The sequence below is a fragment of the Necator americanus genome, chromosome IV, assembly GCF_031761385.1.
Source record: "Necator americanus strain Aroian chromosome IV, whole genome shotgun sequence".
Classification (NCBI taxonomy): Eukaryota; Metazoa; Nematoda; class Chromadorea; order Rhabditida; family Ancylostomatidae; genus Necator; species Necator americanus.
Window position 1 is genome coordinate 19,274,264 of NC_087374.1, and position 22,003 is coordinate 19,296,266.

The 22,003-nt window shown below is 41.2% G+C and overlaps 4 protein-coding genes across 7 annotated transcripts; all 4 read left to right on the forward strand.

Annotated features, from left to right (window-relative positions):
* Positions 1-2,708: 2,708 nt before the first annotated feature.
* RB195_001909 (uncharacterized protein) lies at positions 2,709-4,940 on the forward strand (the record flags this gene model as incomplete). Of its 3 annotated transcripts, XM_064198904.1 has the most annotated exons (3): positions 2,709-3,664; positions 3,794-3,983; positions 4,038-4,940. In XM_064198904.1, the coding sequence occupies 3 exons, from the start codon at positions 2,709-2,711 to the stop codon at positions 4,938-4,940; spliced, it is 2,049 nt and encodes a 682-aa protein (XP_064054783.1). The 3 variants fall into 3 exon arrangements, with proteins under 3 accessions (XP_064054783.1, XP_064054784.1, XP_064054785.1); XM_064198902.1 differs by lacking the exons at positions 3,794-3,983; positions 4,038-4,940 and having other exon boundaries at positions 2,709-3,674; XM_064198903.1 differs by lacking the exons at positions 2,709-3,664; positions 3,794-3,983 and having other exon boundaries at positions 4,149-4,940.
* A 19-nt stretch (positions 4,941-4,959) lies between these two features.
* On the forward strand, positions 4,960-5,310 carry RB195_001910 (uncharacterized protein; the record flags this gene model as incomplete). The annotated part of the gene is made up of 1 exon (XM_064198905.1): positions 4,960-5,310. One exon carries the CDS (start codon positions 4,960-4,962, stop codon positions 5,308-5,310), a length of 351 nt encoding a protein of 116 aa, XP_064054786.1.
* Positions 5,311-5,367: 57 nt separating this feature from the next.
* RB195_001911 (uncharacterized protein) lies at positions 5,368-5,745 on the forward strand (the record flags this gene model as incomplete). The annotated part of the gene is made up of 1 exon (XM_064198906.1): positions 5,368-5,745. The coding sequence occupies one exon, from the start codon at positions 5,368-5,370 to the stop codon at positions 5,743-5,745; it is 378 nt and encodes a 125-aa protein (XP_064054787.1).
* An 8,301-nt stretch (positions 5,746-14,046) lies between these two features.
* Positions 14,047-17,248, forward strand: RB195_001912 (uncharacterized protein; the record flags this gene model as incomplete). 2 transcript variants are annotated; one of them, XM_064198908.1, is made up of 4 exons in its annotated part: positions 14,047-14,158; positions 15,317-15,465; positions 15,681-15,773; positions 17,066-17,248. In XM_064198908.1, 4 exons carry the CDS (start codon positions 14,047-14,049, stop codon positions 17,246-17,248), a joined length of 537 nt encoding a protein of 178 aa, XP_064054788.1. The 2 variants fall into 2 exon arrangements, with proteins under 2 accessions (XP_064054788.1, XP_064054789.1); XM_064198907.1 differs by lacking the exon at positions 14,047-14,158 and adding an exon at positions 14,551-14,578.
* Between the last annotated feature and the right edge of the window lie 4,755 nt (positions 17,249-22,003).

Consider the following 22,003-nt stretch of genomic DNA (forward strand, 5'->3'; position numbering starts at 1 on the left):
GGATCCGATACGGGGTATGCGAGGACGAAGAGTGGGTCGAATCCTACGTACATAAGGAAAGAACAAGAGCAGACTTCCATGAGATCCAAGGATTGCTAGGATCTAGCATCACGGGCTTCGTCATCGTTATTCGAACTTTCGCTTTTTCTCAGAAAAACCGGGAAGGAGAAGGAGCGCTCAAAGGGCTCAAAGCGAATTCAACTAGAAGAGAAGGTGTAGTCCCCTCAAACTGAATCCCAGCATTCTTCCCCGTTTTCTTTCTTGTCGCCAATTTCATTCGACTTTGATTAAATGTGTACAAACCACTCAGATTAATTGCACTCACAATTAAAGAAAAAAGTCTCGACCTTTCTAATCCATACTGGGAGATTCTGAGTAAACAAAGAAGAAAATTCTCCTTTTTTTAATCTTCCTATTTTGTTTGTGGAGTTTCACCTAACAACATCCCCTGGATAAATGGTTTTCAAGTTGTCCAGTCCTCTTTTTCTCCTGGAATTCTCAAGACTACGCTTCAAGGTCGAAAAGACGTCTCAAAGAACATCTCAAAATTAAGGATATCGGATGTTTTAAAGAGGAAAGTGCTTAACACTGAAAAATAAAAGGATCATTAGGAAACAAACAGGGAAAGGTCTTTAACGAAATTCCAAACTCATGATATTTGTAGCTATTTACGCATCAAAGGTGGTACGCCCCACAGCGACGAGGAGAGGAGTGGCGTAAACATCTAGACGTATCGGACAATCTGTGGAATCACATGCATTGTTCCATTTACACACTATTAAGCAAAAAAAAGGAAGCTGTTAAAAACAAGAGGGCGAAGGGCTGGTAGAAAAAAGCTGTCACTGGGGAAAATACGAACCATCGGGAGGTCATTCATTGGTTTGCGAGGTCAAACATCCTTAATTTGATCCCATGAAAACTAGAAAAAACCCAAGCAGTTCCCGACATGACCAACTCTTGAGAAGATCGTTCCAGCAACTCTTATTTTCATGATTGTTAATTATTATTTTATAGCATTTTGCGTATGCGCATTACCTATTTCGTCCCATGTAGTCGTACTAAAGGACAGAAGTTTCGTAGCAAATATTGCTACAGTATCTTAGTAGAATGATTTTTAAAAAATAGTTCTGAACTTTCAAAGCTATGATCCTTCAATGTGTTATTTTATTATTATTTTGTCAATCCACAATTAAGGATAAGGGTACAGAACTTGTAGTGATCAGTCGGCCACATCCTGCAAAAGAGGAGGATGTAACAGCAGTTCTCAAGTAAGTGCAATTTTGAATAATTTTTGTATTTTGCTGTCGGGGAATTTAGAACTGATGCTTATCAATAGGCGGTAGCGACGTCAACAAGCTTGGAGAAAAAGTCATCCATAACAAAACAAGAACAGTTGTACAGAACTATAGGAAATATATCATAGAGTTGATATTATAGTTGTCCAAAAATCCATGTAAAGTGTATACTTTCTTATAAACAAGAAAGAACTATAAAATCTTCAAAATCGTCGCAAAAAATTGTACTCAGCAGTCATAGGACGAGAAATGTTGTAATAGTACCGTAACCTGTCTTCTTTCATCCAAATGTACTCCGACATAATTTTTTCTGCGATACGTCTTCATTCGCGGACCATTAATAATATCAAAAACTAAAAAAACGCTTAGTTTACGTGCGAACACTAAGAAATAACAAAATGTATGATTGAAACTATGTTACCGATTATAAGGGGTGAAAGGTGGTGAAAAAAAGATGACAAATGTATCAGCAAAGTTCCACTTAGTTCGTAAATACAGTAATCCTCGCGAGACAGTAAAGCGTATAAACGCCATAGATTGGAAATACTCTTACAATTTATACAACATGGTGATTTATAACGCAATTTTGGAAGCTGATTTAGCATGCCGGGAAATAAATAATTAAATTGCGAAGTCCGGAATATTGAAAGATTATTCATGTCTTGGTAGAGACTCACACCACACTTATTAAAAATCACAATGACCTTTTAACGCTCTAAAAAAACTTCAAGTTCTCCAACCATGATAGCGTAAGCATTTTGAGCAAAGCAATATTGCCTCGCAGCTGCAGTATCGCTAAAACAAGAAAAATTCGAAGTGAATAATGAATGGGTGACGAATCGCTTGAATTCCTTGCGATTACTGTAGTGCAACCTGTGCGTACAAATCAAGTTCATATCCTGTATCCAATATCACTCATCGAATTGTCAGAGTTCACTTCGTCAGAGCAATGGGTCCGGGTTGGATGCGCTGCTATCCAATAAGGATTTGTCTGCGGATGGACGAACTATGCAGCGGAAACGAGCATCGTTTGAGCGTGGAAATGCTTGTCCGACGAATGGCTAGGTCCCGAAAAGAAGCAGTATTGCACCGAATTGGTGCCGGCAAATCAATCAAGTAATATTGGACAGCATGGGTGGAAAAAGTATCCGCCGTTGGTTTCATTTCTGTCGTATTTAGTTTCCCAAGGACAAACACATTTGGGGCCGCCTATACGAGTCTGATTGCTACTTGCACGTGGTGGCCCTGCTTTAACTAAACGCAATCAGGCATTCGAGTGTACGCATTGGGAAGTACGAGCTATATAACCTGCACTGTTATATGGCGAAAGCTTCCCATACATTGCAGAGAGGTGCTGTCGTCCAGCACACTGCAAAAACCCATAACCTGACAGGTCAACTGCCTGAAGGGAGCATGGAATCTTTGGCAACAACCATTCGTTTCGTCACGCTGAACTGCCCAACACTATCGAGTGAACTCCAACAAGCCGCTCTATCCAGACATCTGCGATATCTCTATGTGCCTTTTGCTGCACTGCAGGAAACACGCATGAGAGATCGGCCCGTCATCAGCATCGAAAATTACACCATATACTGCGGCGATGCTGATGAGAACAAAGTAGGTGGCTGCGCGATAGCTGTGAGGAACGATTACAAGAACCTGGTGGAGGAATTTGGCTCAACGTCGTCTAGATGCGCCTTTCTACGACTACGGAATCGCAGAGGACGTAAACTCTGGATAGTAAGTGCTCACGCACCTACGGAAACCGTTGAGGACAACAGTAAGGACGTCTTCTATGATGAACTCTATGCGTTGATGTCTAAAATACCAATCCAGCAGGTGGTCATTGTCGGAATCGACGCAAATGCGAAGATGGGACTCGAACAGCAATCCGATGTGCTAAGAAAATGGTACTATGCAGCGGAGCGCACGTCGGACAACGGTGACCGTTTGGTCGACTTGTGCGAACAGACGGGCCTCATCATCGCTTCCACGTTTGAGAGGAATCATCGACGCCATCAGCTCACGTGGCAGGGGTCAACCCTTTTAACGCCTGAAGAGCAGCGCAAGCGGAAGATGAGGACTCTTAAGCTTCAGCTTGACTACGTTCTGGCGAGGAACATTCCTCAACCAGATATCCGAAAATGTAGAGCTGTTTGGGACGTTGCGTTCGACTCTGACCACCGTCCAGTTCTTCTCAGCTCCAAGATACGGTTCCACAGGAGAAACCGAGGAGTTCCTCTTCAACCGAAAATCGACATGGCAGATCTGAAAGACGATAAATGCAGAAGAAAATTCCGCCAACGTGTGTCTACTCATGTTGGAGTACGGACCAGGAAGAAGCTTAGCGATGCGGATTCCTTCACAAAGTGCATCTAGGACGCTGCAAGGGAAACGCCCCCGGTTCTATTGCCGCGGAAGAAGTTTGCCTTTGCGTCTGCGGAAACAAATTCCACATACAATTCTGTATGTGTCGCGCGCAGCGCTGGTGACTTCAGCCAGGAAAGGCATCTTAGAAGGAAGCTGCGTCGTCAACTGCAACAAGACCGCGGTAACGAGTGGACGTCAAGAGCGATGGAGTTTGAGAAGGCGTGGGAGGACAGGAACCCGCGGAAAGCCTACGCTCTACTAAAACAGTATAGCGGCAAAATGAAAAGATGTTCCCATGTTCTCAACACTGCTATTGGGGTAGCTGTCGGTGAAGCAACCCTTCCAATTTGGAAGGAACACTTCAAGACCTAGCTGAACCGCCTAGCACCGTCAACTCCTGAACTCGAACACGTTCATAGACCGACATATGCGGTTAACGAGGAGCCACCGACCGAGTCGGAGGTCCTGGTCTGTATTCGGAAAATGAAGAATGGAAAATCTGGTGGAGACGACGGGATTAACGCAGAAATGCTAAAATATCTTTCTCCGTCTGGGATTCGTGAGATGACAAAGATCATCCGTTCAATATGGATAAACGAAAGGATACCTGATTCGTGGAGACACGCTATCATAATTCCCCTCCACAAGAAGTTATCCGTCACGGACCCAAGGAATTATCGAGGAATCTTTTTGATGCGTGTTATGTACAAGGTAGTGGAGCGCATTATCCTGGACCGACTCATTAAACATCGCGAAGAAACAACGCGCGACGAGCAAGCTGGCTTTCGTCCTGGCCGATCTACGATTGACCAGGTGTTCATCGTCAGGAGAGTGATCGAAATCTGGCAGCGGCATTCGAAGCTAATGCAACTAGCGTTTCTGGAATTTGAAGCCGCGTTCGACTCTCCTCACCGAGGCCATCTTCTCAACGCGCTTCGCGCCGATGGAGTACCAGGAAAGTTCGTTCGCTTGCTTGATGACATGAATCAACGAACAGCTGCTGCAGTTCGAACTCCAGCCGGATGTACAACACCGTTTGAAGTGGTAACTGGAGTAAGACAAGGGGCGGTGGCAGGACCCTTCCTGTTCAATTTCGCCATCGACGACATTATGCGAAGAACAGTCGACCAGTGTCCTGCCGACATTGTCTTAGCACCATCAAGGTGTCCCTTGACTGACCTCGAGTACGCCGACGATGTTGTTATATTCGCGGAAAGCAGCACGAAACTTCAACATGTTGTCAACTTTGTATCGAAGCTGGCTGCAGCCCATTGACTACGTCTAAGCCTGATAAATGCAAGAAGAGCAGTGGATCTCTTCGAGACGAGCGGGAATCAGGGTGGACGGACAACCGATAGAACTCGTCGATGAGTTCTGTTACCTGAGCTGTATGCTGAAGAACAACGGCAGCTACGAGAGAGATGTTCAGCAAAGATGCGCTAAGGCCACTTCTGCATTTAACTCCTTAACGAAATGTCTGTGGTCGACCCCCATCACCAACGAAGTCAAGCTGCTAGTCTACCTATCCACAATTCGCTCCATCATGATGTACGGATCGGAGACTTGGGCAGCACCACCAACGGTTATGGAGAGGCTTGACTGCACGGAACGAAAGCTACTTGGACGGCTACTTGGCTACTTTTAGCCTAGGGTATGCCACAATGAAGATCTTTACGCAGAAATTGATGTGGTTTACCGGCGGATGACATGTGGAAGATATCAACATCTCGCAACACCTTCGAAAGCGGCTAAAGTAAATCGTCTTCCCTTCTTTGGTCATATATTAAGGAGACCGGCAGATCGCCTTGTCCAACGAGTTCTGAAGAGTTCGTCGGGTTCGAGCTGGAAGAAGCCACCTGGCCGAAAACGGAAGTTCTGGACTGAGGTGGTAAAAGAGGACCTGAGGACACTCGGCGTGGATAGAGAATTCAGGCGAGACGTAAGGTTCCACAGAACATGGAATAGCGACGAATGGATTGATTCTGTGCAAGCTCTCGCAGAAGATCGAGAAGGTTGGGCAGAGCTGTGTTCAAGGACGGCACACCTCGGCGAAGATGCGGGTAATCGCGTCAGGCGATAACATCAGCCCGCTGATTAAGTCAAGTAAGTAAGTCAAAGGACAAACATATCGAATATAGGGTCAAATTTCTATAGGAAAATAACTTTCTAGACTTTCAGAAGAAACCAAAGGAACGCTAAGCTGGTCACATCAGATTTACTCTTCTGCTTTGTATATCAATGGAGTCACTAGTCTATCAAATTTGTCCTTGGAACGTGAAGGAGTACCTTAGCTGTTGATTTACTTGCACAAGTGCAACTTTGCAAGATAAAACTTCAACATTTCGAGCTTTTTCCCTGCGCTGCCAATTATATCTCTATAACATGTCTTCTTGAATCTATATTTTTATCAAAACTCCCGCACATGCGTATGTGGCACGAACAGCCCTGTTACCATAAAGATCAGAGGAGAAATTCAAAAGCACCCTCAATGAGAAGAATTCGATGAGGCATTCATACCGGGAATAAGATTTTTGAGCTAACGTGAAGAGGAATATGGTAAGGTCATAACTCTTCTTCGGCAACTGGGCAAAGTCCTGAGCAGCAAAAACAAGTACTGGGTACCTTCGTCACGCACGGGTGCAGAAGACATTATCTGACTGGAATTTTGTGTTTGTTAGAACCCAGTTGTTCTAAGATTTAAGTTTCTAAGATTTAACGCGCAGCAGCCGAACCAAGAAACGATGGAAGGGGAAAGCCTGGTACACACTTCCTAATTAACTTCTAATTAACCTTAGAAAAAACAAGTAACTCTATTAGCAGAGCTCTTTAAAAAGGCTATTTCAAGACCTTATTCTGCATGGGACGAGTTTTTTATCGAATAAAGGACACCTTATTTCCATATCTGGATGTAGACGATGAAATTGCTCCATCTAACGTATACGAGGAAGTGCGCAGAATACATTCGGAAGCGGTAACTTCTCGAAAAATTATCCGAAATTTGCAATACATGTTGAAATGCTATTCGAAATAACTTCAAAAGAAACGCAGCACTTCTCTAATTGAAAGAGAGGGTAAATGTCGACAAAACCTGTCACTTTCAAAGGCCAAAAGAAGTCAGTATTCGCAGTCTTTCTGGTCGATTGGAATCTATAAGTCACTATTTATTAACTACATACAGTAGGCCACAGAAAATATTAGAATGAACAATATGTAGCTAGAAATATCATTTTTAAATTAAGCATTAGTTGTGTTTTGGCAATGTGTGTGGTATTTTTTTGGTAAACTGCAGAAGACGACAGAGACCAGCAAGGGCGGAACTTCATCGTTAGCTGGTAGCCAGCTTTAGGACAAGTTAATATAAAACTCCCCAGTCATAGGACATATCAAGTCCATTTTAAACACAAATGGAGCGAGCCTGTATTTAAAGTTAGTTTCATCAAAGCATTACTCAAAACTTAGCTTTGACAAAAAAATTAAGAGGTCGCTTTAATGTTAAGAAAGGGAGGAAAAATAGATGTGAAAACAAAAACAATCAAATACAATCTAACATGCAGATTGGTTACTAAATTAGTCCTTTTTTGAAGTTTTAAGAATAGGATATAAACTTGACATTATTCGTTTTACAGTTGAAACCAGTTCTAGAAATGTTAAGGTTTATTTTTCTTTAAATTTTGACAATAAATCAGATTATATAGACCAGAACGACGTATTTAGATAAACGATGAGGGGATTGTGCGCCAACCACACATGGCGAATTTTATAAATGATTTTTCCAGAAAAATGTAGAAGAAGTCACTTATGTTTTCAAGAGCAAATTTTTTCACACGCATAATTCATCAACTATGGAACAGCTAAACTCAAAATGCAAGAAGTGTTAGATACCAAACTAAGCGATCATTGGACAAAACGATCACAATCGTATTAGTTGATACCCAACGTCTTCATCGTGGTGTTTTTTCTGGTGGTTTCGCACCGTGACAAATTATCTGCGCAATGGAAACATCAATGTCGTTGAAAACGGCTTTTTTGTTGTTGACGGGTCTTAAATGAATTTGCGTGGAAGTTTCCAAGTACAGGAGATTGTCGAATAAGAAATGTTGTACCCTTTTGCGGGTTCCAAAGGAGAAAACTTAGTATATGATACTATGAACAAACTTTTCACTTCGCCTAATTAATTTGTCCTACATAATGCCTAAATTAGAGCCTGTGAACGAAACTCAATGAAGTATTTATGAAATTGTAGAAATCTAAGTCAGAGGTCAGTCAAAAGCAGTGGATCACAAAACTGGCGATGTTGGATCTATCTACGAATACATTAGGCTAGATGTGGGGGGCATGAGTACGATGAACCGGGCCACGCTCAGTTCTACCAAGTACTATGGAATAGGGTGTGTGAAACAGCCTCGTGTGATCCAGTCTCTTCAACGATGCAACTTATTACAGGTAATAGAATGAACGCAGCTTGCAACGCTTCCACGATTGTACGGAGGTGAGGAACAGTTTCGGCTGTTTATTTGTCTATATTATCTGATTGTAGACGTCAGACGATGTCGGAGTTGCTTGTCTGTCATCGTGTAATAAGTTTCATAGTTTGAAAGACGTAGTGAAGTAAGGTTACTACACTGGCATCTTTCTAGATTATTAGGAAGAATTGAACATGATCAGGCTCATACTCATGATTACATCCCTACGCCTATCTATTCGTGCAGAGATCCAACGTCGCCTTGAATTCTCTTTACACACAGCTGTTGAGGGGAATTCAAATTGAACAATTAAGGAACTGCCGTAGTTTCGCTCTTTTATGTGCGGGAGATCTCTTGGTTGTATTCTTCAAAGAACACGCGAATTTGTGGGTGATATGTACACCCTAGCAATCAATTCAAAAAAAAATCCCAGGAGAAGTCAAACCAGTTTACGTGTCGCCTTTCAAACTGAAATTGAAACTATCACGTTTCGCGAGTGTACAGTGGTTTGATTATTTGAATAATAAGGAAATTCACAAGAAAAGTATCAATATCTCAATTGAAACACGCATAAGGAGTTAAGGTCAAAAAGGAAGAACAAACCGAGAGTATTACTTGTATCATCTGTTCTCCCGTTGTTCATCGATTTGCTCGAGCGGTCACAGGTAATTGTTCCATTTGCCCCGATCATGCGCAAGGGTTGCCTTCTGGCTTCTGTGCGTTTGATGTCGCATGGTGTCCAATCGCTTACGTTCTGGTCCAAGGATTGTCGTTGAAACGTATCACGTAACCGACCCACCTAATTTTGCTTTCTTTGGCGTATGTAGCAGCGACTCTGATCTTCGATCATTGACGTAGGAGAATATTCAAATCCTGTCTCTCGCTTGTGTGAAGCGGGATACTCCTAGGATAACCCTTTCAATTGTGCGTTCTATGACACTGGTAGCATTTTCTTCCTGGTTGCAACACTCCCAGGTTTCTGGAGCGTAGGTCAAACAAGGAGGAACAGTGGTGTTGAATAGGTGAGCACGGAACCAGATGTTCTTAGACCTCTTCACTACATCCTCAATGCTCATATATGATTTCCGAGCCGCTCGTTTTCTCCCACCCACCTCGGAGGTCAGGTCGTTCGTCATGTTATTTTTCTAACCCAGATGTATAGTTGGGTCAAAACGACGTGTAGCACGGCGCAGTTGCCACACCGAATTGAGTGCATCCGATGCATCAACTGCAGCGTGCTTCATTTCTTTTGACTTTACTATACATAGCTGGAGCATTCGGAGAATTTGTTGAGCGTGAATAGGGACATCAGAAATACATCCATTCCTCATTCCTCATAAACTTGTCCAGGTTCAGCTAAAGACCGATCTTTTTACACGCTTCATCAAATTCGACCAGTATTCGTTCCGCTGATTGATGCTTGATGTTATCGAGACTATTTCATCAGTCTCAGTTTCAGCGAAACGAAGACGGTATAAGTGCCTGCCGTCAACTTCCACTTCCTCGTTGTCCCATTCAATGCGCGTTCTCGAAAATGGCATCAAATATTTTGGGAGAGATTTTGTCACCCTGATGAACCCTCTGTCCTCACGTCGATTGCGACATTATCGTTGAATTGGGAAATTTTGGTTGTGAAGTAGCTATACAACTCATGAAGTATCTTCATGCGTCGATTAGCGACGCCTTAGTTCACCAAGGCCGTGATTGCTTCACTTTTAACTGAATCGAAAGCATTCTTCAGGTCGAATGACGTGAGACACGTGAGATCCAGCGGCATCTTGTACTCTCGCAATATTTCTATTAGTTTTGAAACAGCTTCAAAACTTTTAACGATTTCATGTTCAAATGTCAACTACAACACCAGCTGTAATTTTATGTCACAAATTTGCAGTAATACCAAGTAGATATGATACATATTTATATGGACATAATGTTTAACGGATGTCTGATTTCCAGTTCAGAATACGTTGCATCCCCGTGATCTACCTGAGACCTACCTTTCGTGAGAAATAAAGAAAATCCTGCCTTTCGAGGGGTCCAAAAGGGTTAGGCCTTTAGGTTTGGCACTGTAAAATAGTTTATTTACTGTATACACCGTATACACTGCTCATCTATCGCTTATCGCTTATCACTGCGGAAAACCCTAATACATCACAAGGGAAGAGAGACATCCCCTAGGACGTGAAACTGCATCATTTTCAAACATAAATTATAAGATAGTGATAAGAAGAAAGTGGTATGATTCATAAAATCCTTAGCATTGATCAATCCCTTCGGGACGCATCTGCGCATCTGACTCGAACTCAAAATCGTTTGAGGTTTTATGAGCGCGTATGCCCTAAAAGTGGTATTCGGGGATCAGCCAGTGTACGAAGGCAGTATTTACATCTTCTAACAATCTGATGCCGATATATCGAACCGAGAGAGATGAAGGGCTTGGTTGGCCTCAGGGCGGTTTCGAACCATCGATCGTGCCTTCAGAGGCCAACCTCTTACTCTCTCTCCGTCTTGTGTGTACGTGTAACGGGATTCTAAGCAAGACAACTTAAATAGTGTGAATCATACTCCGCATTTGCTAAGATATTCAAGTAATCCTATCCGAAAAGTAGCCTTTAGAAACGTCGTTGCTGTTGTTTGAACGTTAGAATAATACAGCCAGGTAGAGATGTCACTGCTTTGAATTAAAGTCCAAAATTAAACTAAAATTCTAACGCAGTGGTTCATCACTTCGCTATTGTCATATTGGTAATAAAACGGTCCCTCTAGAGCTCATCCCTCCCGAAGCACACTTTCTATTTTCCACTTTTTCACTTCATGATTATTTGGTACCAGCCTGAATTCCGGCTAAAGCCTTTTTTGGTGTTCGCTCGGCTCGCCTTCACCGATCAGAAAGAAATAACAGTAGTGAAATTTTTTTTGTAAGATTAGAATTGCTTTTTTCTTTTTTTTACTCCAAAATTTGAGCATAGGTGAAAGATTTTATGGGTTTTCCTTAAACGCTCAGTTCTATATTTGGAGAACAATCAAACTTGATTTTACATCTATGTTTCTCTCAAACCTCCACAATTTGGAAAAATTATTTGAAGTATGAGTCTCCTCCGTTCTCAACTATTAGCAAAGAACGATATGCTAACATGAAGACGTGAATATCACTATCGATAAAAATAAAAATAACGTGATAAGAAAGTGATAAAAATAACGTTCTACGTCAGATCGCGTAAACTGTTGGCTACTATGTACTGTATTTAAGCCCTTTGCACGTGTGTTTCCTCCTTTTGAAAAAAGGATGTTAGCAGCATTAGGGAGACCTGCTGGGAAATAGATGTGTGAAGGAACCATAGAAACCCATTCTACTGCGTTCGGGCTCCCGCGCACCAATCGGGCGCAGCGGAAACTGTCTCTGCCCACTCTATAACTTTGTTACACCGGTGCACCATTCCGACCCCATTGGACCCGTCGCACCAAATTTTACATCTATCTGGCTCCGGGGCACGAATTCGACGCCGTAGGACCCGTCTCACCCAATTTTATCGCGTTGAGGCTCCAGCGCACCAAACCGGTATGAAACCACACACATACACAGACGCACACACGTGACAGAATAAGCCCGTTATTAAACAGCAGCATGATAGTTTGCAAGTTTGGCAGTATACATTCACACAAAAGTTTATTTTCTCTTATTAACATAGGGGAGAAAGTAATTAGCCTTATCAGAGCCAATATAGATGACCCTGTAGCTTTGGGCAGTGGTGAAGAAGTAAAGTGCTCGCCTATCAGGTACATACCGACGGTTCGGCACCTCACGGGTGCAGACTTTTGCATCATTATGGAGTATTTTCGTGACACACAGACAAACAAACACATACACACAAACACACACACACATATACATACACACACACGGACTAAGCGCGTTATTATATAGCATAATGGCAACCACTATGTGTAGCATCGATTCTATACCATCACATTATTTCTAAATGGATACGGTTCTCAACGAAAAAAGAATCTCTTGACTAAAAAAGAGATAATAAATAGTAAATAAATAATAAATAGGTTATTATGAAGTTAATAAAGGCAAAAAAAAAAGTTTTCTTCCTTAATTGTATTAAGTTACCGTAGCAAACCAAAGCTTTGTAAGGTATAACGAAAAATGAAAGAAATTTTCGATGTGTTGCATGGTGACAGAAAATCAAATGCTGTACTGTACCATTGCCAAGGCACAAGATCTTTGTCGAAAGCGAAAAAATGTGTGAGACAGCGTGATGGGGAACAATGGAACCGATCCATTGTTCCAACTTCACCCCTCCTAACGTTCTTTTCCTGCTTTATCGTGAGATGACCATCTAAGCATAACATTTGAGGCAGTATACAAGTAGTGAGGGTGCAGCGCAGTCATTAAGAGGTTCAGCTGCGACTAATCGGTTCATGGTTCGAAACCGCCCCGGAATCAATCGGACCTTTAAACCTTCAGGCTCGATAAATTGGCGCCAGACTTGTCTGGGAGGATAAAAACACTCACCTGACCATCGACTAAACTCCATAAATAATTGCAGGATACGCACATTCATAAACCTTCAACAATTCGTGAAATTTTGCAAATATCTAAGAGGCAACGTCTGCATATGCTGGGTGGTTATAAACAAAAAAAATACGTCAGCGACAGGAACAACAAGTTAAACTAACCCCAGTCCGTGACATATTAGTAGTTGATCGAATTTCAAATGAAAAAAAAGAACTTCACAATGGCTCGCGATTGTGTACTCTGGAAACGTACTCTCTCTAGATGATTTTTCGTCCATCATTTCTATCCATTTCGAGCAGGTGTCCAACGATTATGCAAGAGAACATTTCCTTGATATTACGCTATGTTTACAAAGGAAGTAGGTTTGTTACTCTCGGGAAAACGAGACGCGAGTTTTAGAAAGAAGACGTCGCCAAGAGAGTGTCGAAGTACTGCATAAAAACATGCAAATCACGAAAGAAAAGTTTAACGTCAGGAGATTTTAGAGCCTATTATTCTGGAATCTTCTTTTTGTGAATGTCAGAGCACAAAGTAAGACAACTATGCGTTTATGAATGCATGACAGGAAGTGCAATGGCTGCAATTGATCTTTTTGCTGCGAGCGTTCCGTTAATGTTTTATGTCCATAAAGGTCTAGTAGCGCTCTCCTCAGGCTTTCATCACCCAACAAGAAAAATGACAAACATACGGGATAAACCTGAGTTTTCTGGGACCTTCAGCGCCAGTTCTGCCTGTGGAGCTAAGAATAGTGGATTGGTTCAACGTCAACGTTCAACGAAAGTGAGTGCGGCAGTTCTATTGCGCGGCGGTACGGTGCCATCACGATCACACGACTATTAAAGTATGCAAGCGGTTCCGTGATTCTCCAAACTCGGTTCCGACGCCACTCCCTTGTTGAATGGTAACTTGAGCGGTGATTAGGTGCTCGAGACGATACATTGCATGCGTTTTAGAACGTCCAAGCTCTTCGGAAGGCGACTACGCAGAAGCGTTGAAATAAAGTGCCGTTAACAACCTTGGTTCCCTGCTATAGCTAAGGAAAAACAGACAACTGATTGCATTTCTTGAATTTTTCTTGAATTTCCGATTTCTTGAACCTCTACGCTCCCGAACTCCAGCGTGATCATCCCGAACGGATTGATCTACGACAAGCATCTTATCCATTATCTGTCCAATCAATCCTATAAATGTAAACCACTGCTTCGTTGTGAACGGAGGCCTCTGATTCCTGAAATTGAACAAAATATGATTTTTGTCAAAATTTTCCAAAGCTATATCTGAAACAACTGAAGGGCAAAAGGATAAGGTCTCTGGCGTTAATGTCAATCCACTTGGGATCTCCCATTACAATTCGGACTCGTTTGAGGTTTACGAACTCATGTACAGCCTTTCAATGACTTACAGGGTCCACTCATTGAATTTCCGACTTCGTCCACTCAAGGTGTTAGGTCTTTATCCTCACAGACAAGTCTGGTACGAATTTGTCGACCACGGAGGGATGAAAGGTTTGTTCATCTCTTGGGCGGTTTTGAACCTTCAGCCTTCAGAGGCCAACCTCTCACCGACTACGCTCTCTTTGTCTCAGTTGCACCTCCAGTCAAGGAAGTCCTCGTACAGTGAGAGTCCCACTACCCAAATATCATAATATATTCGAACATTCCTTCCCGAAAAGGAACCGTTGAAGGTCGAGTACGTTGAGTTGTCATTGGAAATCGGACAAGTGGAGCAAAATGAATGGAAATCGGCCTCCTAGCCGTTGTCTGGTCGTCAGCTCTCATGCACCCGAAAAGTGCTGGATTTCGACGTTTCCCGCGATGATCTTGTTCGGGACGACTTTTCGCTTTCGCGGTCAACCCGCTGCCCCACTTTCGTTTCTCGTATATTCTGTTTCGCTGACATGTACTCTGCGCTGTTACTTACATTACGTGGGTTTTGTTCAATTGTACAGTGAATGCGTTCATAGTTAGTTACTTTTCCTTCCTGAGCGCTTCGCCCCCTCGTTCATTCTTTTCTTAATATTCTTGTGTTTCAACTGCTTCATGTTTTAACATCTCAAAAAAGTGTGACGACCTCAATTTTCTTTGGAAAATAATATAAGCTCTTAATAATGATTGCATTAGAATAAATTTTTAGCCGGATTCATCAAAACTTGTTCCTATTTGTAGGGTTGGGAGTTAGTTTAACGTCGCATTGTAAAAAAGGAAATACTTTCGAAAGCATAAATGTTTGTCCAGATATTTTCAGCATGCACAAGTATCCTTCCACAGATGCTGAAAATCTCTGCTATACTTTCCAACGCACTAACTGATGATTTTCATCGATTTTTTCAATGCATTTTTGGAAACAATTCCTGAGGAGGAGTTGACTGATGGTCACTTCGTACTAAAATCTTAAGCATCGATGGTGCTCCTTAAGAAGACTGAGGCTTTTTTTTGCCAACAGAAGAGAATAAGCACGAGTAAACGGAGGAACTACAAAATAGTTTCGTTAGTTTTTGAGCTTCTATAGCCTCAAAAGCAATTCATAAATCAACACCACCTTACGTTCTCTCGCAAATCGGCAGTACAGTGTTTATTTTTGTCGAAGGAATAGCAACTGGAGTGGTATAAATTACAAAAAAGACTTAATAGAATGTAATATTTGAAGTGAGCAGAGTTATTTAGTACCTCTGGTGTTATCGAAATCTCTCGACATCCCGCAACTGATCCCTCCATGTCCAACTGGATCTCGTCCGCTTCTTCGACCAGATGGAGAGCCTCGGAAATGTCTTCCGCATCAAAATAATCTTTGTGTAAATGCGCTTCCTGATCGGGTTCGTTCCTAAATGATTTCTTTTGGTTGACGTGATTTTCGGGATCGTCTCTCCTCACTATTACATATTTCTTTTTATAGACATTATCCATCCTCATTTTTCTGTTTATTTTATCTTGCTTATTTTCGCTCCACATAGAAATGCATAGAAGTTTTCCTGTGACTGTGCGTCCTATATTATCAAGTAGTTCACCAGGTAAATTCCTTAAATTTCAGCCTAATGCAACTACCGTATGCTGCTACAATAATCAGGTGGATTACTTCTGTTGTCTGGACACGACAGCTGAACAATGCCCTGATTATCAACATGTAAGTGATAAAACTAAGTGATTCTACTGCTAGAAATTTACTTTCACTATTGAAACCGGAAAGCAAGCGGGAAAACGGTGCATACACGATTATGCTGGACATCCTATAATTGGTCTGTAATTTTAAACGAGCCATTAGTTTGATCTGAATAACCGTAGCACTTGGATCAAGAGCTGCTGCGCTTCTTCTCTTACCAAGTAAGTTCACTTCGGAGCCCTCGGTTTGCAAAACAAACAAAGAATTTGGGAAGAATTACATTCACATCCACACAGTAAGTAGAATCCTTGAATTAGAAATTTCGGTGATTATACTGACTAGTACTAATATTTTTCGACTACCGAGAAGAAGGTTCTCGAAAACTTCAACGATGCAATGCTTTGGCGTATAAGCAATAAATACATAGTTAGTTTAGCAGTTTTTTCTTTGTTTTAGCAGTACATGTAGATTTTTCGTCCTCAGCACTCGCTCATTTACTTGAATGAACGGTAGCGAATGATAAATACATAGTTGAAAAATATGTAGTGGAGCATTTAAATTACTTATTTTTCCGTATTAATTACTTTGTGCTCATATATTTCAGTCCACCAGAATGGTGTAGGATCCACTATGCTCTTGCGTAACGTCTCCTTCTGAGATGATTTCAGAAGTTATGTTACGGAAATTCAAAAAGAAGAAACTAGTGCTGGTTTCGGGGAAGATAACATGCGGACTGTATCAAAAAGTTTCCTGAAACTTCCGTGGTTCATCCATGAACTCGCATGTATATTGGGAGTTCTTCAAGTGTGTTTAGAAAGATCTGTAGCCTTTGGGAAAGCTTACGTAGAAGAACTTTCAGTTCGTGGAGCCTTATATGAAAAGAAAGTTTCTAAGAAAGAAAAGCAATCAGAAACCATGAAAACTTATGTTAATACTTGCTCATCGGTTTAAATTACCTTGCTCTTTTATTCGCTTCATGTCCTTCTCCGAACTGTAATAATTAGGTGCAAGAAAATTATTCTATATAAATTTTTTACATTTTGGATGAGAGAAGCTACACACCGCAATTTTGACTAAGAAACACTAGAAAAGACAGAGAATCTTCAAAAAAAACTACGGATTGACGTCAGATTTTGACCTGCAACACTGATGCCATGTTCTGTAACGGTACCGGTTCTATCTGATGAGATAGAATGGTTCTTAAGTGAGATGGAAGAGAATATTGCTTTCTGTTTTTATTCAGTCTTCTACTCCTTCTGTAAATCACGGATTTTGTCACATTTCTTTCCTGTCCTCGTCGCAAATCTCTTTTTTAGGTGACCGTGGTCATTCACAACTCGTCTCCACACAATCCATTCGCGTTGAAATCATACTTCTTCCGTGAAGGGATCGAAGATGAAATTATCGATGCAGCCATACGAGGTTCTAGTGGCGATTCCAGTTCGGATAATAGTATTCGGAAGGAAGACGGATTTCTGGTTAGGCGAAATCGAGATTGAGAAAAAAACATCTCTTTGTTCGTTATATTTGTATATGAAGTAAAATCTGTTACTTTAAGATCTACTGGCAATACATCGCTGCAACTTTTGATTTTATTAAAATTATAAAAATTTCATTGTCGTTGCTAATTTCTTCCTCTCTTTCCTTTGTGCCTCGTCAGTCGAATCAAAATATATAAAACCTTCCTATTTGCTGCGAGAAAGAAAAAAAAGCAAAAATAGATTTATGGAACATTATTGGACTTCGAACACATTTTTCCGTGATGAAAAGTCAATGACCTAGGTTGAGGTCATTAACTTTTCATCACGGAAAGGTCAATGAGGTTCACCGCCGTTCCATAACAAGCACTTAGCTTGTGGGGCAAAAAAAGTGATTTCCCGAGAACGCTAGTAAAGGTTTTGCCAGGTACAATTTCAACTGTTTGAACATTATTTCTTATTTTTAGGCAATATAATTCGTTTTTAAACACTACATATTTCTTGCTATTAGACAGTATTATTTATTTTAAATAAAAAATAAAACCATTGTAGATGAATATACTGACATTCTCACTCCGGTTATTCGAATGTCGATGGGCGATGGGATTTTCCATGTTTTTTTTTTCGCCAGTCTTCTTTTTTTTTTTGCTCTGGAGCTACAGCTGAAGAAAATATTCTTTGAGCAGTTTTTGAATGCCTTGCAATAGCTTGCAGACTATTACCCGATGTTCTAAATCAATGTTTTTACTCTTCGAGAAGTCTGCTACGAATTTTTCGACTGCGGAATAATGAAAAGTTTGGTTGGACTAGTGCGGTTTCGAGCGTGCAGTCGCAGCCTAAATTCATGCCCACAGCACTACACCCGTTCAATATGCCCAGTTACGTAGAACAGCCGGACCGCAGAAAGCAATCAACTGAGCTTAGAAAGAAAGCTTTATGTCTGTGAACTTTTCCTGTAGGCTCCTTTCCCTACGTTTCACCATCGAGAAGGTAGGTTTTCAAAGATGAATCCGACTGGCCAACCATCGCTTCAGACATTCGCCACGTTTCTTAATCTGACGTGTACATATTATCGAGAATTCTGAATGACGTTTTCGCTCTCAGAGCATTGCTAAAAATGCTACTATTCTTATACGTACAGGATCTCTCATGCGTGTACCTTCAAATTTCTGCATTTCCGTCACACATGAAATGTTCCTCCCTTAGATCCAGACTTAAGCTGATCGAGAAATTCTGAGATGCTAAGAAAGGAAAAATGTTAGAAATAGTCGTTTCTGGGGAATAATGTAAGTTATTGAAGCAATATTTTATAGGCATTTTCTGTCAAAAGCCGCTATTTACTCCCACGTCTTGAAATGGAAAAACGAAATAGACAGAATTGAATTGATGTAACTGATTGAAAAAGTAGTAGGGGAAAGTGGGAGAATATTCGTTGTTGAACTCTGATTTATGAAGGATTAGGTGTCTGGCGTTAATCAACCCGCTTGGGATACGCCACCGTCTGAAGTTTTGGAAACCGGCGATTTCAGTGACCGTGCTATATACCGACGCTTTATTAGAAACTTTATGAGGTGGTCTTTAGTTCCGTGTAACTTGCGTGATTCCATTTTGGTTTGCTTACTAACTGATAAGAGGATAAATAAAGGATAAAGTGTCTGGCATTAATCAATTCGCTTGGGTAACTGGCGTATGACTTGCGGGGGCTGGCCGATGTGTCGTCAAACCAGTGTTTCAGACTGGTACTAATTTATCGACATCAGAGGAACGAAAAGCGTGGTGAACAGCAGGGCGGATCCGAACCTCCGACCGATCGTGCAAGAAGCGGAACCCCTCACCGGCTACGCAATACCAACCTCCTTACACCCCTTCTACCGTTGATTTATAATAGTAATGTTATATATTGGCTTAGTAATAGTCACGAAAACTATAAGGATTTTTCAACAACCACAAAAGCCGTTTATGATCAACATTAACACTTGTATGTGATTTAATTCCTACTTTTATAGACACGTTAGGAGAATACCACTTCAATAAGTTAAGTTGCATCAGGAACGTTTCTTTTAAAAGAAAAACTGGAGAACCTCGAATTATTATCCATAAAAAAATTTTCTTCTGTTGAACATCGTTTCCGCCCTAACATTCATCCTTCCTCACCAGAAAACTTGCGTTTTTGTTGAGTTCTGGCGTTGTGTGTGTCGTTTATTCACGAGCGGGCTTTTTGCCAGCGCGGGCGGTGTACGCCATAAGATATGTAAATATGCACATCGCGAGAGTGATTCGCGATGGGTTCATCACATTTCGCAGTGAGATCAAGAATATCCTTGAGTTGAATTTCGAGAAAATTGAATTTTAAAATGTTGAAAGCCTAAAAGCACCATAGTCAGAGGCACTATGGTGCTTCGGGCTTGGAGTGCTGAGTTGGTCCCACCTAGAACATTTTTTCCTCGTCACATTAAAAGCGCAGCATCCGAGAATGCCTCACGATTATTCGGTTCTCACCTCCTACATCGGGTTCGATCATTGTAGGTTGTATCCGTGCAAAGCAAAACAAGAAATTGTCCGATTGGTAACAGGGGTTGCCTTGCCAACTACCGTAATCATGTGATAGGGTTCAATAAACAATTTTAGAAAAAGAAACTACTGTTCAGCAAAGCCGAAAGATTCTTTTCTGTTCTTTTCTATGGCTTGGTCCCATAGTTTCAATTTGGGGATTTTTCAGTCTTTTAAGACCAGTTAGCTTGTTTGAAACTTTTAACTTATCAAACACATTATTTATTACCACCACGGATGAACTTTGAAAATTTGAAAATGTGTCATGGAACAAAAACTGTCCTGGATGATCGGTCATGCTACTCACTACAAATAAAATCATAGACCACAAAATGAGTGAATTCGGAAAAATAAAAAGTATTAACCACTGAGGCCTACTCTTAAATAAGCCCTTTACTTGTGCTACGTCGATTCCGCGGTGTATACAAGTAGTGGACAACGCTGGGTGCAGTAGCGCAGTTTTCCTATGCTTAGAACATTTTCCATGGATAATGCGTTAAAAACTTTAGTGCTATCATCAGCGTGCTTTTAGTTATCACATTGTGCGCCACTCTCTTTTGTGATCTCGTCAGCATCAAATAAAATAGAATGAGAAATATTTTGACAGCAAGCAGCAAAGAAAATCCTTATCGTTTCGCAGTGCTGGTAGCCCAGTAGTGTTTGAATAATGACACATACTAGTTTCAATCGATTTCCTCGGAAAATAAACACTGTGAGAGCGATTTCTGACGTTCTCCGATCACAGACGTTTGCATATGTTGAACTCGAATTTGCAAGAGAGAAAAATAAGCTGGAAGAAACTCCTGTGAGGAAAACTGAAGGAGTCAGTTTTTAGGCGAGAGACCTCACCAGGCTGCCTAGCAGCAAGAGAAATACTCTAATGTACAGGTACTTTGAAAATTTCTTTTGTAAGTAAGAGACCTAAAAATAGATTTACAATCTTCTTTGCTGGGGAAATTGGGGATTCTATTGGATAATAACGCTATCTATTTCTCCGTTTCAGGCTCTGATGCAGGCAAATTCGATGAATCGCTAGTCGAAACTGAAGATTATCAACCTCGCGTGCAGCTCAACTCAGAGCAACAGACTTCAATTAGTTGATTTTGAGAAAAATAAGGAGCTAAAATGCAGCTAGTAAATGTTCATTTCAGCGCAAGGAATTTTTTTGCAGGAGTGTGTTGCATGTCCTGGAACACTTAGGATTTCCTCCTTGCAATTATGCCTCCACAAACGACCAGAAAATTGTTCACAACGATTATATGTCTGATGACGAATGAACTTCACGCTCTATCAAAAACCTGCAAGACCGATGTTCGCCATATTCTCGAGTATGGTACCGTTATTTTTAATCATTATAAGCGAGGAGCTACAAGAAAACAGAAACGTCACGAATAGTTTTGCGAAAAAAGGTTTTGAACTTTTGATTATATAGCAGTGTCGGAGGCATCATCCAGAAATATACTGTTCTCCATTTCGAATCTCTTCCCCTAAAACGAAGGAAAAATGATCTTGTCTGATAGATAATAAAATCTTCTGTGGTTAATCACGGTTAGTAGTCTACAAACCTCTTATTTCATCTTAATCGAAATAACACCTTATTCAGAATTTGAGACTATCAGTATTCAAGATTAGCTTTATCAACCCTGGAATGTCAATGAGGTAATACTTTTTCGTTAAAAGAGCTGGCCCGGACGACCACGCCCGCGCGGAAAAATCTACCAGCCCCACTAAGATTGCGGTTTTTTTAAAAGAAAGCTCTTAGCGGATTCCTTCGCGGGCAAGTGCATAGAGGTTTTTTTTTTGTTTGTACTGACTAACGTAAACTGCTCATAAGTAGGGAGCGGGTAGTTCCGCCGGTAATTGCAAGGTCGATGGTTCGAAACCGCCCCAGTGCAACTGAGCTTTTCATCTCTTCAGTCTTCTTAAGTTCAAACAGGACTTTTCTGGAACGGTAAAAACATTGAGTCACTCGATGCATCGGCTCGCCTCTGCAAGTCATTCAGAACGCCGCCGAAGCGTTCATAAATCTTGAACAATTCTGAGGAGCAATCTCGCAGCGACTGACCAACACCGTGCACTTTTTTGTGCTTCATCGACTAATGCACTGCTATCCGTCTTACTTTTGTGTCTATTTACGTAACTGACATCTCGCACAATTCTTGCGCAATAAATAAAGAAAAAAGAACAAAACTGAACTTGAACAAGAAGAGAGCATTTAGCTTCGTG